A 14,438-nucleotide genomic window follows, 5' to 3' on the forward strand; every position below is an offset into this window, starting at 1 on the left:
GAATCGAGTTCGGTCGTACTGAGAGTAAAACTAATGAAAAGAAAAGGACGAAACTCATAATAATAACACTAAATGGAGATTACTACTCGCCTTGGATGAAATGGTAGTTTATCGCAGATTGCCCCAACAATTCACCGTTACCCATTTTTACTCTTGGGTGGAGGGAAGCAAAATGAGAGTAAAGTGTCTTGTCTAGGGGTAGGGTGAGGGCCTTTTTCAACGAGAGGGTTAAATATGAGGTGGCAGCTAGCCAACGAACACGTGTAGCTCCGAGTAGGCTATAACCATCTAATATCCAACAAGCGCGAGTGGAAAACGCTCCCAAAATAAATAAAACTAGAATAAAATAAAAATAAAAACGCCCCCCCCCCCCCCACTCCCACAAAAAATTACGCACATGTAAAGCATATCTCTCAGTTGGTGCGCGAGCCGTGATTGGTCAATTAAGCAGGCCGTATTCTCTTGTACGCAAAAATTTAAAGTTGGTTTTGTTGCTAAACTCAAGTGCTTCGTGATTTATCGCCAAGTATTCTTAACTTTCATAGCAAGTTCAAGTTTAAAACTTAAACTTTTACCCTAAATTGTGCATTAATTAAAGCGTGCTAATTACGACTTGACGAATTCAAATTGACTCGTTTTACTTTCGAGGTGCGTCAGAAATTTGAAGCCTTTCAGCGTGAATAGGAATCGTTCCCAAACCCGCCAGGCGCACAGTCTAGTTATAATAAATATCTTACTAACCTCGTTTTCTCTGATCATCGTTTTTCCCCGCTTGGCGCTTGGGCCATAAACCCTTTCTCTTGCCGTTACTTACAGCACGGCCCTCGAACTCAGTTAGTAAATTTAATGCATATGGTTGAGTCATCATTATAAAGATTATTTGTACTCGATTATTCACCGGTATTCACTCTTAACCTGATTTGTCCAGTTTCGGGTCAATGTTCATCATTGCTTGTTCAGTATGTGAGACTGAAGTGCTGAAAAAGAGAAATATTCAATATTTCTTATTCCTCTATGGTTTCATTGCAATATTCCTTTCTCGATATTTAGCTACCATTTATCCAGGATTCAATACTCGTTATTTCACGTCAAGCCCCGAAAAATGAAATTGAGAAAACTGGTAAGAAACTGAAAAAAAAGGCAAGGAGCTACGGCGTCATATCTCGACAAAAATTGACAATGTCCTTCTTTGTCCGGGTGGGCACGCGACGTTCCCTTTATTTCCGGGACGAGTGTTGCGTGGCGCCTAAGAACTGTTCCAAGTCACAGCCGCGAGGAGCAACGAAAGCAATACATTGCCAGCCGCAACTGTCAGATCATTGTTAGAAATGAACACCCCTTAAGCATATTTACGTGAAACTAGATTGTTTCAATCCCATGACTCGATTTTGAAGAAATCTTGTGATTTTGACCATATAAATTCATCACTACTAAGAGATGAAAATGTCTCTTGTCAGTAGTTATCACAAATGAAAACGAAAATCCATCTCGTCTCACTGATTCTCTTTCTTTTCGCTCTCATTTTCAGAAGATTAAAGAGATTCCCGATTGACCTAATTTACAGAGGATAATATGCGAGTGGGAGGTATGGGGGGTTGCTCCGGGCACAAGACACCCTGCTATGACCCTGCTTTCCTGGCGCGCCTGCAATAGCTCAGCGGGTTTCTCAAAACCACTAATTTGCCAGAAAATTTGTCAGAATGTCCCTCGTTGTGGACGTTTTGAAAACGGTCACATAATGAATTGCTTTTACAAAGTTAAAATGCACACAGTATTTGATTTGCAGATTGTTTTTACCTGATGGAACGTCTGTAAGTACAAGCTTCGCTAACATGAGTCGAGGCCTGGCCGCAGAGTCCGAATCTCACCGCCATCATGGTTGCGAAGTTGTAAACATGGAATCAGAGGCAGATGATTTAGAAAAGAAACACGACGAAGGCTATCAAATGGACCACGAAGAAGTAGAATCTCTTTTCAAGAAACTAGATAAAAATAATGATGGTAGAATAGACGTGAATGAACTTGCAGAAGGACTGAAGCATCTTCATGGATCACGGTACAAGGCAGGCCAAGCTCAGGTTCGTACTAAAAACACAGCTATACAAAATTCTTTCGCGGGCACTTGCTTTAAAATCTTTCTATAAATATATCACTTCTTTTTTCTGCCGATTTGAAACATTTGAAGTTGTATTAACCTTAACAAGATTGCAGTATATGCTTGTGCATCCGTACAGTGTAAATATTGGATTGCACTTGATTTGGTTGTACGCATAAATTAGCTTATCTTACTTTATCATTTTGCTCTCGAGCAAAATGGTTAGCAAAAGAGAAATTGTTGGAAACTTTTATATCGCGATTACATTTAATTGTTGTTGAAATGTATAACTTAACTATCATGTGCAAAAGTGTCTGGATTTGCGTTAAGACGGTACCTGTCGGACAGGCCAGAGATACACCGAACGGAAAATCAATAAATTCTAAAAATCTCCCGAGCGTTTTAACTCAAAATTACGCCCAGGTATTCTTACGCAGTTACCACTTTGAATGCCCGAGAAAACAGTTTGCAAAGAATTTAAAGCAAGGTTATTTTTTGGTAAATTGTATAAAGTTAGAATTGTCTGCTATATTTGTTCCTAGCGGTTCAAATATTACTTTTCAGTGGCCCTGAGTAGCTGAACTGCTTAAATATATTATACACCAAGGTGTCATGCGTCAGTTGGTTTTCTATCACATTCTAAAGAGGAAAGGAGATTATATTGGCCATGATGATTTCCAGTGGTCATTGAAATTTTTCTTCCTCTTGTTCTGGTGGAGATATGATAAAAAAATATGAAATTAATTTAGGTGGTGGTGGTGCTATAAATAGCAATATTATATGCAAATTTAGTTCAACTCACTCCATAAAGGTGATCCATATTTATATCTTAAAGTGCACCTAACCCCCAAAATTTTTTTTCGCTGGAACGAATCTACTTATTATTTGAAATAGTTCTGCGAAAAAATTTTTGGATTGTGTTTGGTTCCTGGGTAGACGTCATCAGGTACCACCGCCCCAGACTCCCTAAAACGCGGTCGTGAAACACTTAATCGCGACTTTGAAAGGGCATAGAAAATCCAGGATTCAACCAAATTCAAAAATGTCTTCGCCCAAATGCTTCAAATAAAGTCTAGATTTGTTTTAGCGAAAAAAAATTTGGGGGTTAGGTGCACTTTAAAAGGAGCTTGCCCTTTCACTTACGTCAACAAATGAAACTAAACATTATTTTTGTGTGAAAGAATTTCAGGAAAATTTCTACTAAGATTGTGTAAGAGCATTCCGTCTTACAGTAATTTTATTGAACTATAGTCAGCTTGGTTACACAGCATTTCAAATGCAATGTAGTCCACTTTTGGTGCTGTGCACAACATGTAAAATTATGCACATGTTTGGCTGCCCTGTTATAATATGTTACAAGAAGGTGGATGTTGCAACAGGAGTGGACAGGCACTTGAAACATGTTTTGGGTAATGATGCTGCAATATAGGGAAGATACCAGTTTGCAAACGTCGAAGCTACTGCAGATCAGATGACCAAACCACTTCACAGTAACAATTTCTTTGAATTTTAATTGTTATTGAGTTTGAAAAAGTCCTGGCTCTAAATTAAGGTGATTTCTTACATTTGTATGTTGCAGCAAATTATGACCCTTGGTGATCAGAATCTTGATGGACACATGTCATTTGAAGAGTTTGTCAAGTATGTGACAGATCACCAAAAGAAACTGTGGATTGTTTTCAAATCCATTGATCAAGATGGCAGTGGTAACTAGTATCTTTCATATTACTTGCTTTAATTAATATTATTTTTAATCTTGATATAAATGTGTGGTGCTTCTATATTTTTTTTGCTTGAGGCTTTTTGTGTTGTCTGCAGACCAAGAATTTATGCCTTATAATTTATTAAGGTCCAAAGAAACATACACTGGTAAAACTCAACATGAGACATTTTAGAATATCACTGTGAAACTCAGAGAACCATGAACAGCAGAAATATTGATGTGATGTTATTGTGTAACAAGGAAAAAGCCAATGAAGGTTGAGAGAACTAAACTGCAAACAGTAACAGTAATTAATTTATGGTTTTGAGGTTTTCTAACATGTCCTGAACTTAATGTGATTGGTCAGTTCACAATTGACCTGTCAGAATCAAATCCAAGTGTTCAAAGTTTTCTGCATGTAACATTAATCGTAAATGACACTTCAGTTGTTCTGTAGACATTTTGAATAGTCGTAATGTAAATAAGTTTTTCTGTGGACATCGCCCTCTGTATTGCTGTTATGGTTGCATTAATTCCCTTCTATTAACCAGACAAGTGATGAGAATAAAGAAAATCATCTGAAATCAGTTGATATTGTGTTGATGTTTTTATTTACCAAATTCGCAGAACTGACATAAAGCAAAATGTTATTGTCAATCAATAATGCAAGTAAACATTTCAATTCCTTGTCGAGTCAGATAGGATTGGTAATTTTCTACATGACATATGTCTGTTTGTTCAGGATGTGTGGACAAGACAGAACTCAAGAAGGCATTTGAGAGGATGGATGTTCGTGTAACGGACAAGGAAGTGGACCTGCTATTGAAAAGGTACTTATAAAAGATCTTTTTTAAGTTTAAATACAGACTGGTACTATACCAACAGACAGTTGTCTTTTTCATTCATTAAGTAACTAATTTCGAATTTTTTTTTTTTTTAATGACAGCATTATTTCCTAACCTTCTTCTGGAAATGAACTGTCAGCATTGTATTTTTAACGGTTTTTAATATGTATCTTATTTTATATATCTTAATAATTCTTGTTTATTAGTTTTTAATTCTTAGCAGGACCCCGTTGATAACAGTACTTTGTACTGTAGGGTTATCCTGAGGAAATATTCGAAAAATATATATTAGCATCATTTTCCCTGTTATAAAATGCTGTAATACAGACTTATCATGAGGACATTATCTTGCATGGATGTCATATTTGAAACAATACTTCCTTCTCTTTTTTATAACACCAAGACTGCTCCTCTATCATTTACTCAAAGATTATTATAATAATTTTAGTTTTGGCTATTACTTTTTGGGCACAACTTTTCAAAAAGGACACTGCTTTTCAGTTTTGAATGAATTTGAGTATACAGGCTAATATACAAGTTTTGTACAACAGGTGATACCTAGAATAACTTACATAATGCGAATAAAATACATAGAATACACCTATTGTACAAAACTTGGATATAACTTGCATATTCACCCTGATGATGACAGATGACACTGTCAAAACATGTATTTTAAACTGAAAAGCATTGTCCATTTTTTAAAATTTATTAATAGCTTCCTACTAACAAGCCATTTTGGGTATAGGGATGAGCTAGTGATTGCCATGGCCTGAGTTTAAAATGCTCTGACTGACTTTGTTACTATAAGCAGTCTACAATGAAAGAAATTGAAATATCTCACATCGCAAATTTCAGCATGGACAAAGACAAAACCCTCAAAGTCAACTGGAAGGAGTGGAGAGAGTATCATCTATTGAATCCCAGCGGTCACAGTATGCATGACATCATCCAGTTCTGGAGACATTCAACAGTGAGCGGCTTTTAAAATAATCCAAAGAGTGGCTTTTGGTGGATTCTAGATGCCTCCTGGTGCAAAATCTCCTCTTTACCTCCTGAAGGACCACCATGTCTTCATAGCTTCTGTTTTGTATAAAATCTGTTTAATGCATATTGTGTGCCTCATTATGACAAAATCTTAGTCTATTCTTTACATGAAAAAAAAAAAAAAAAATGAGAGAAATATGGTGATAATTGTCAGAAGTAAACATAATTTCGTTTGTATTTCTTGTAAGTTGTATCTGTGCTAAGACTTCTTACCCATTTTTTATTTATTTTTTTTCTGGATTTCCTGTTAATTTGCAGGTCATTGACATTGGTGAGGATATGACCATTCCTGATGAATTCACAGAGGAAGAGAAAGTTACAGGAATGTGGTGGAAACAGTTGGTCGCAGGAGGTGGAGCAGGAGTTGGTGGGTGTTCTGTAGTTCTTTGTAGTTACTCTTGAATGTGGCACAAATTAGATAACAAGGTTGCATGTCACTGGTAACTTTCTCAGTTAGTGCAGTGGGTTCTACACATGTCAGCTTCATTTCGTTCTTGATTGATTTGCAGGACTCAAAATTAATTTTATTTCACCTCCATATTGAACAACACAAGAATAAAACAAAGCAACAGTCTTGCTGAGGCAGCCATGACATACTCCATTATTTTAGAGGCTGGGTTTCAGGCAGATTTGCTTACTGTGGTCAAACCTCAATACACATCATGAACATACAATGATTGTCTGTCTCCACATACAACTTAGCTTAACCCTTCATCATGTGGACAGAGAATACTGTGCTTGTTAGGATATAAATTTTTCTACATCTTGTCACAAAATATGTCATCTGGACAAGCATACATGATAGTGCAGGGGATAAGGCAGGACAGCATTATTCTTTACCACATTATTCAACTTAATTTTTATTTTATTTTTTCTCTTAGTGTCAAGGACAGCAACAGCTCCCTTGGACAGATTAAAAGTATTGTTACAGGTCAGGAAATCATCAAGGACTTTATTTTAAGGCTTCTGCGGGTTTCAGTAATGAGTGTAGTCTGATAACAACACTTGAAGCCCTATTCAGTGAAAATATATTTTATGTTCAGTGAGAATTCTGGGATTACATATATGTGGTACTTGATGTCTTTATGTTATTTGACATATGCCCAATATTTCTCTTTACAGGCTATATATGGTGCAACAAAAGTCCATCTAGCACATACAGAGTGTCTTTGTATTGGGCCTGTGAACATTAACTCTGTCATTATAACAGAAACTCCCTCTGCCTTAAAAATTGGCTTTATAACTCTGTTTACTTTTTGTAACGAGATATACCTATTATTGATTACAAATTCGGATTTTACATGAAGATCCTGCACAAATTGCCTCTTGATTCAACATCCAAGTGATAACACAGTTTCATTTCTTGTAGGTACAAGCGTCAAGTACAAATAGAATAGGGATTGGATCTGGTTTTGCAATGATGGTGAAGGAAGGTGGTATCAAATCCCTGTGGAGAGGAAATGGTGCTAATGTGGTTAAAATAGCACCAGAATCAGCTATAAAGTTCTTTGCCTATGAAAAGGTAGGTGCTAATCTATTAGATAGATACTATAGTTTTGACTGAAATACCAGAAAGTTGCTTAAAATTCTTATGTTTTATTTTTTAAACCTTTTTCAAGGCCAAGAAGTTATTAGGTGCTGATGAAAAGCAGCTTGGAGTGAGAGAAAGACTGATGGCAGGTTCAATGGCTGGTGTAGCTTCACAGACAAGTATATACCCACTTGAGGTAACTTGATTAACTTGTAATTTCTTGCCACTATGAGGTGATGAGAAATAGAAATTATTAACTAGGTAATACAATCTTGACATATGAGGAGTTCGGGGATGCCCATCAGAAAATTTTGTATTAAACCTCTGAAAGAGACAATCTGAGCATGGCTCCAGCTTTATTTGAGCCCTAAAAGATACCACTTAAAACGGAAAATGCTTCATTACCAGTTGCTGTTCGGGAAAGATGCTTGCAATAGTAGGCTGGACACGAGAGACTGAAATAAGAGCGTTTTATCATCATTTATTCTTACTTTGACAGCTAAGAGTAGTGGAGTTTCGTCATGAACACCCTAAGTGAGACCAGAATCCTTGATTTATACCCCCTAAGCGAGACATTGAACATCCCTGCCCTTTTAATATGGTAATCTTCCCTGGGCTTAACATGCCATTAACACAATCAGCAGTGTGAATTAAATACCATGACAAAAAGTCTTAAGTCAGGAAACTGTAAATCAGAAAAATGTGCTCAATCTTCACGGTCGGCACGTTCTGCATAGTCTGCAGTCTGTAGCACCGATTTTTCTTCCACTGTAAAGCGACCCTAATGATACACGAGCAAAGCCGCCAACATCGCTTGGCGCTTTCTCTTCAGAAAATTTCTCTTGGATTAAGTGTTATAATTTATTTCCTTCTCCATTGTTTGATATTAGGTGTTGTCTTATGCAACGCCTGCAAGATGCCTTATCTCTCTCTCTTTTTTTTTTTGGAGGTTCTAAAAACAAGACTGGCTCTTCGTAAGACAGGACAGTATAGAGGGCTTGTCCACGCAGCATATGTGATTTTTACGACTGAGGGAATTAGGAGCTTTTACCGTGGACTGTTCCCAAGTCTTTTAGGAATTATCCCATACGCTGGAATAGATCTTGCAATATATGAGGTAAATTTGATACTTCTTTGTTTTGTAAAATGCAAAACTAATTTCTTTAGTTGAAAGGCTTTGTTAGTAGTTATACTGTTAACTTAAAACAAACCGTAAATTTGATTCTCTTTTTTAAAGTGTTACTGATCTGTCTTAGGGAACTTACATGTATTTCTGCATAATGACTTCTACCATGTGGCAAAAAAGTTTTGCGGGTTCTAATATATGCGATTTTTGCGGTTTCTTCCATGGTCCGCAAAAAAAAAGTTCCCGCAAAAACTGTCTCCACAGAAATATACTCCATTGACGAAATTATACATACAAACATCACATGTAGAATCTTGTCGGCAAAATGCTGGCGTTGAAAAGAAAGTGCTAGTGACATCTTGAGGTTTAATGCATCAAGTGGTTCTTGCTGAACCACTGCCAGAGCAATCAGCAACACTAGGACAAGATCATGTAATTGTAACAGCCTGAGTGACACTGATGATCACGTTTTATATCTCTACACGCTGTTTGACTTGTCGATTGCATATAGTTATATAAAAAAAGAAACACAAATGTTGTAATTCTAATTAAACGCGACTTGCTGGAAATCGCAAAAATTAATACCCAGCAAGAAAAATCATTCTTTCACAATCGCAAAAATTACAAAATCCCGCAAAATACTGAAAAATCGCCGAACCGCGATATAAACTATAAACTCGCGAAAAAATTTCGTGTCACACGATAAACCATATTTTGGGAGCTTTTGTGACGGGGATGTATTTTAATAAGAAGAAAAAATCTACTTGCTACTGGCTGTCTGACTAGATGGATGGGCGTAAATGTCAGCATGATTAATTATCCTGTACTCAACACTTGCTGTATTAAATTGTATTTGTTGAACCTCAATTTTGGCGCAGTAACAAACAACTTCTTTCAGTCATTGAAGAAGGATGTACAAGTCAACTATAAGACAGACACTTAATTTAAATTTAACAGCTCATGGTTGTTTTACCTTTTTTTTCAGACACTTAAAAACTTTTACCTCAATTACCACAAGAATGAGTCTGCTGATCCTGGAGTGTTTGTGTTGTTAGCCTGTGGTACAGCATCAAGCACATGCGGTCAATTAGCCAGTTACCCTCTATCTCTAGTAAGGACTAAACTACAAGCGCAAGGTGTGGACTGACTTAACTTTTAATTTCATTATTTAACTTCTCTCCCGCGCTAAAGGAGCTCAGTCACGTTATTTTGAGTTATTTTTGCTACGTATAAAATTATCTTTGGCTTTAGATTGAAGGAAACCTGAAAGTAACAGTTTAGTAAGGTAGAAAAACACCAAAGAGATAATAATAATAAACCACAAAGGAACAAGGATGGTTAAGGATGGAGAAGATTAAAGCGGATTGCAAACGACGAATTTGGAAACTTGGAAACTTTTCAAGATGTGTAAAACCGTGACGTAGCTCTTTTAGAAATCGTTTGTAGTCTCTGCCTCAAAATATAAATTCTCCTCAACTGGTTGACATACATTTCCTTCATTGTTAGTTCTGAAAAGTTGGTGTTGCATCAATAAATTGAAACTAAAGAAAAAACGTTATCTTCTTCCTCAGCACGGTCTCGTACTTCCGACAGAGGAGATAACATGGTTTCAGTGTTCAAAAACATTTTAAAAGAAGATGGACCGCGCGGACTTTACAGGGGGCTGGCACCTAACTTTTTGAAAGTTGCGCCTGCAGTCAGTATTAGCTACGTCGTGTACGAACATTTGAGAATGAGTTTAGGAGTTATTTAACAGACCCGACGAAAGGCAAATATATATATAGAAATGTAAAGATTATAAACGGCGGACAAGAGAGAATTGGACGAAGTGGACGAAGAGAGGGCTTCGAAATTTTAGCGTTTTCCAATCTGCCGTGGAAGATGAATTTTAAACAACAAGACGGATGTGTAATTAGCATCTAATAATTTTTTAATTTGATTTTTATGGACGATTTGAGTTACACAGCACTTAGTATTTAGGGGATTATTTTAAAGGTGGATTCATGTTTATTTTTAAACAGAAATTGGAGTTATAGGGCGGTTTTGTAATGACTTTGAAAATAAGGTACTCGCAAAGTTAGTTACTGTCACAAACCAATCAAAATTCGAAGGAAAACGAGAAACCCATGACAAGTGCGTGACCACTCCTAACCGTTAGCAAGCGCGGGAAAATTCTTGTGCGTCAAATCATGATTGGTTTCTCGTCTGTTCCTGATTGGTTAATAAGACAGCGGCTGATTGGCCAGAACAAGCTTCAGAAGTTCCCAGACCAACAGTCATTGGAAAACGGCTCTACGCTATATTACGTTGTTTTAATCAATTTCCATGGGAGGAATATATCATGAAAGATCGTCTTTGGACCCATTTAACGTTGTAAATCTTTTAATTAAGCTTTGTCTAAAATGACATCGCGTGTTTATTATTATTAATATTTACTAGGCTGTAATATTGCTTTTTATAAAAAATGCCCAACAGGGTAGAAAGATTTTATGATATTAGCAATTTTTTAGTATCACAGAAATGGTTCTTATCTTTGTGGTCGTAGTGTTCATCTGGGAAGTAAGCAGAGGGGGTGGGGAGGGGGTCATCTTATAAGCCTATTTCACGCAGAGCATTTTAGAGCTTTGTTTCAAGACTATTATTTGCGAGGGTGCCAACTGTATCATTTGATGGTTGTTTTGATCTCGGATTCTTTACGTTGACACGCCACACTCCGAAGCCTCACGGGTCGAAATAACAGAGGTGAACTCTCCAGTTGAATTTCTCTTTAAGAATGTTATCGAACTCTTATCTAAGTGATCTCTTCTGTTATCGATTTGTTATTGATTTTTGTCTTGGTAACACATCTTTGACTTCTCTAATATCTTTTCTTTTCTTCTCTCTGTCTTCTCTTCTCTTCTCTTCTCACATCTTCCGTTACACTAAAACAGCAATATTTTTCTTAATTAACTCCCCAAGATGTTGATATTGAGAAATATCTCTGTTAATCGGCCTGTACTGATCATTTTCGATATTCTTTTCACCGGTGCTTCAGTATCTTAGCAGTAATTTATCGGTATTTTAATATTATTTTTAAGGGAAGTTGAAGTTTTATCAGGACTTAACTTAGAATTATTACATTCCATACACCACTATTGTGCACTCTCGTTAAATAGCTTGAGAGAATTGCTTTTATAATAAAAGCTGTGCATAAAAGGTATAAGCTTTTCAATATTTCTGCTAATCAGTATCTTAATAACAAATTAATAGAAGTTAATACAACGGCTATTGTACCTGGGTGAGTCATGGGTTATTGTGCCTGGGGGTCTGCACACGCACAAGAGAAGCCTGCCAGCATTGAACAACACACTCTGGATTCTTAACAAATTGACGTCGGTTTTTCATGCGTCTGTCATAACATTGTCAACTACGAGGCGATAGCCGAGTGGATCCACAGCTACTTTGACAATGTTCTAACGAAATTCATTCAATGACAGGACAGACGCATGAAAAACTGACGTTAATTTGTTTTTTACAATAAATTGTCAAATTGTCCGCTCTCGCTCGTTGACGCATCGTATAAATCATAAATTTATGTGTCTGTCCGCTTTTTGACAATGAAAATTAGCCAATGAGCGCGCGAGAATTTCTGCAGTTATTGTAAAATTGGCAGTTGACGTTTCGAACGTAATTCGAGAAACGCAGGAAATATTTGGCAGAGAGGGGTTTTTTTAATTGGGATATTTTCTATGAGCTGGATGCCAGAGATTTTGCATGCGTGTGCCGTCCTCCAGTCGAACCAAAGCATCCCGCCACATGAGCGAGGAAAAATCTCCGGTACCCAGGGTATATGTATTACACAATCACTTCTCTCTTCATGAAATAAAAAAGGTCTAAATACAGAAAAGCAAAACTTCACTTCTTTGAATCAATTACACCATGAAAGTGCACATCCACCATGATCAGTGAATGAGTCCAGCTGTAGGGAGGTAAACTCTGAAGTTGGGCTCAAAGGATCCCACACCGGGCAGGGCGAGCTTGACAGTGCATCAGGTTCGTTCGATCTTAACACACACACAGAACTGCTTCACTTCCACCGTACAGTTAGTCCAGTTTGGCTTTCTATCACCAAAACGTTATGACCATTTTATTTTGGTAGTTACGCAACTCTTACGCGACGATTCAAAGATTAGCCCGTAGGCAGGTTCCTTTATTGTAAGTTACAGGGCGAAAAAAATTAGAAAGTCGAGTGTTCCTGATTCATCAAGAAATCTTTCTCCCCAAACCAGCTCCATAGTGAAGATCGGGCGCCTGTGAAGGTGAATAAGGGTTACGTGAAGCGATCAGATACATACTGACTACAACATGCAAATATAATAATGTGAATTTATGACACCATGCGTGACTGCCCAACATTGATAGCTTAGCAAAGGAGGTCATGCGTGACTTGAATTGCTGACTCACTTTTGCAAAGAGTAGTCGCAGCTCATAGTCCGTCATTAGTCACTCATTGTAAGGTTGAATGCCACGAGTGCGCGACGGTGAAAATGATGCTTTTAGACGATCTTGGAACGTTCTTTACGGTTCTGATCAACGTGCACATGAGGTTTGACTCTGTTCATGTGCAGAAAGAACCAGTCACTTTCAGTTCTCTTAACCCGCTCGGTGATTGCCCCGGATCACTGAACGGAGGTATGCGTGATCCGATGAAATGCCTTCTTGTTGTCCAAGAATGGTGGGGCATGAACGAGCAAATAAAGCAGCAGGCGCTGGACATAGGGACGCAGGGAAAGTTTGTGACTATGGTTCCTGATTTGTACCGAGGAAAAGTCGCTAAAAACAGCACTGCTGCGTTTCATTTGGTTCAAAACTTGGATTATTCAGGTGAGTTTACAGTCACTCAGAAATCGAATCTATTGAGTAGTCCTCTAATGCTTACATTTACTTGTGCAGGTTTTGCTCTCGGGCCCCTAAAGAACTGACAACTGCGTAAAGAATGTTGCACGGTTTCCTAGTGAAGTACGGGTTGGGTGAAAGTAATTTTTGAACACGCGAGATTGTGTGTGACACGCGGGATTATGTAATCGCGCGACCAGCTTTGGGTAGATACGTGGCCAATGACGGCCTTGTTTTGTTTCCTTATGCAGATTATTCTCACAGCTCCTCCATTTTTTGAACGCGCGAGATTGCGCGTGATCACGCGGGATCATTATGTAATCGCGCGACCAGCCCTGAGATCGAAGGGCATCCGTGCCAATGGAAGCCTTGTTTTATTCCGTTATATGTGTATACAAGTATCTGACTTGGATGATGTAGCATTCCATTCAAGGGTTATCTTCGGCAATAGTCCTTGTCACTTACAAAGAATCCGCAGTTGAACCTGTTTGCATAAGTCTATATTGCAGCTTCCAAAGACATGTTGTTTATGTTTCTTTTAATTTTTGCCCGAACCGTTTACCCACGAACTTGGCAAGAGCTTACGGCACATTCTTACTTCATTCTTCCTTCACTCTCAGATGCAATCAAGGACATCCAAGGAGCGGCCCAGTATCTTATCAAACAAGGTTGCAAAAAGGTCGGCATCACTGGTTTCTGCATGGGAGGATCGCTGTCCTTAGCTGCCGCCGCTCTTGTACCGGAAATCTCTGCTGCCGCACCGTTTTATGGCATTCCGCCGCCCTCGCTAGCGAACGTGTCCACCATTAAGATACCGGTGCAGTGCCACTTTGGCAGTCAAGACGTGTCTAACACAGCTAACCCTACAGAGTACGGCAAGCTGCGGGACCTGCTGGACGCGGGAGGCGTGGACTACGAATTTTACGAGTATGATGCTGGCCATGCTTTCACTAATCCAAACAGCGCTAACTACAACAAGACCATAGCTGAGCTGTCTGTTGGACGAATGATTGATTTCATGAAGAAACATTTGAGCTAAAAAACAAACAAGCAAACAAGAAATTTATTCATTTTTCCTTCATCTAGTTTGAGTGATACCGTCGCAAAATCTGGGACTAAGTATGCTTTTTTAATTCTTTATTTTGTAAAAAATCTGCAAAGTACTTAACAATATTGTTCACGACCATTCACCAACGACACAGCAAACACGCTAAGGG

General features: G+C 38.0%; 2 protein-coding genes across 2 annotated transcripts; both read left to right on the top strand.

Moving 5' to 3' along the window:
• The first annotated feature begins 450 nt into the window (after positions 1-450).
• Positions 451-12,238, top strand: LOC145491734 (mitochondrial adenyl nucleotide antiporter SLC25A25-like). The gene is made up of 11 exons (XM_081470987.1): positions 451-2,078; positions 3,675-3,801; positions 4,540-4,627; positions 5,501-5,615; positions 5,948-6,056; positions 6,571-6,620; positions 7,059-7,211; positions 7,309-7,416; positions 8,170-8,337; positions 9,332-9,482; positions 9,918-12,238. The coding sequence occupies exons 1-11, from the start codon at positions 1,833-1,835 to the stop codon at positions 10,097-10,099; spliced, it is 1,497 nt and encodes a 498-aa protein (XP_081327113.1). The 5' UTR covers positions 451-1,832; the 3' UTR covers positions 10,100-12,238.
• Positions 12,239-12,332: 94 nt separating this feature from the next.
• On the top strand, positions 12,333-14,260 carry LOC145491753 (protein usf-like). Its single transcript, XM_081471004.1, has 2 exons — positions 12,333-13,209; positions 13,842-14,260. The coding sequence occupies exons 1-2, from the start codon at positions 12,873-12,875 to the stop codon at positions 14,258-14,260; spliced, it is 756 nt and encodes a 251-aa protein (XP_081327130.1). The 5' UTR covers positions 12,333-12,872.
• The last annotated feature ends 178 nt before the right edge of the window (positions 14,261-14,438 follow it).

This window comes from Orbicella franksi, chromosome 1, assembly GCF_964199315.1.
Source record: "Orbicella franksi chromosome 1, jaOrbFran1.1, whole genome shotgun sequence".
In the NCBI taxonomy this organism is placed as follows: domain Eukaryota; kingdom Metazoa; phylum Cnidaria; class Anthozoa; order Scleractinia; family Merulinidae; genus Orbicella; species Orbicella franksi.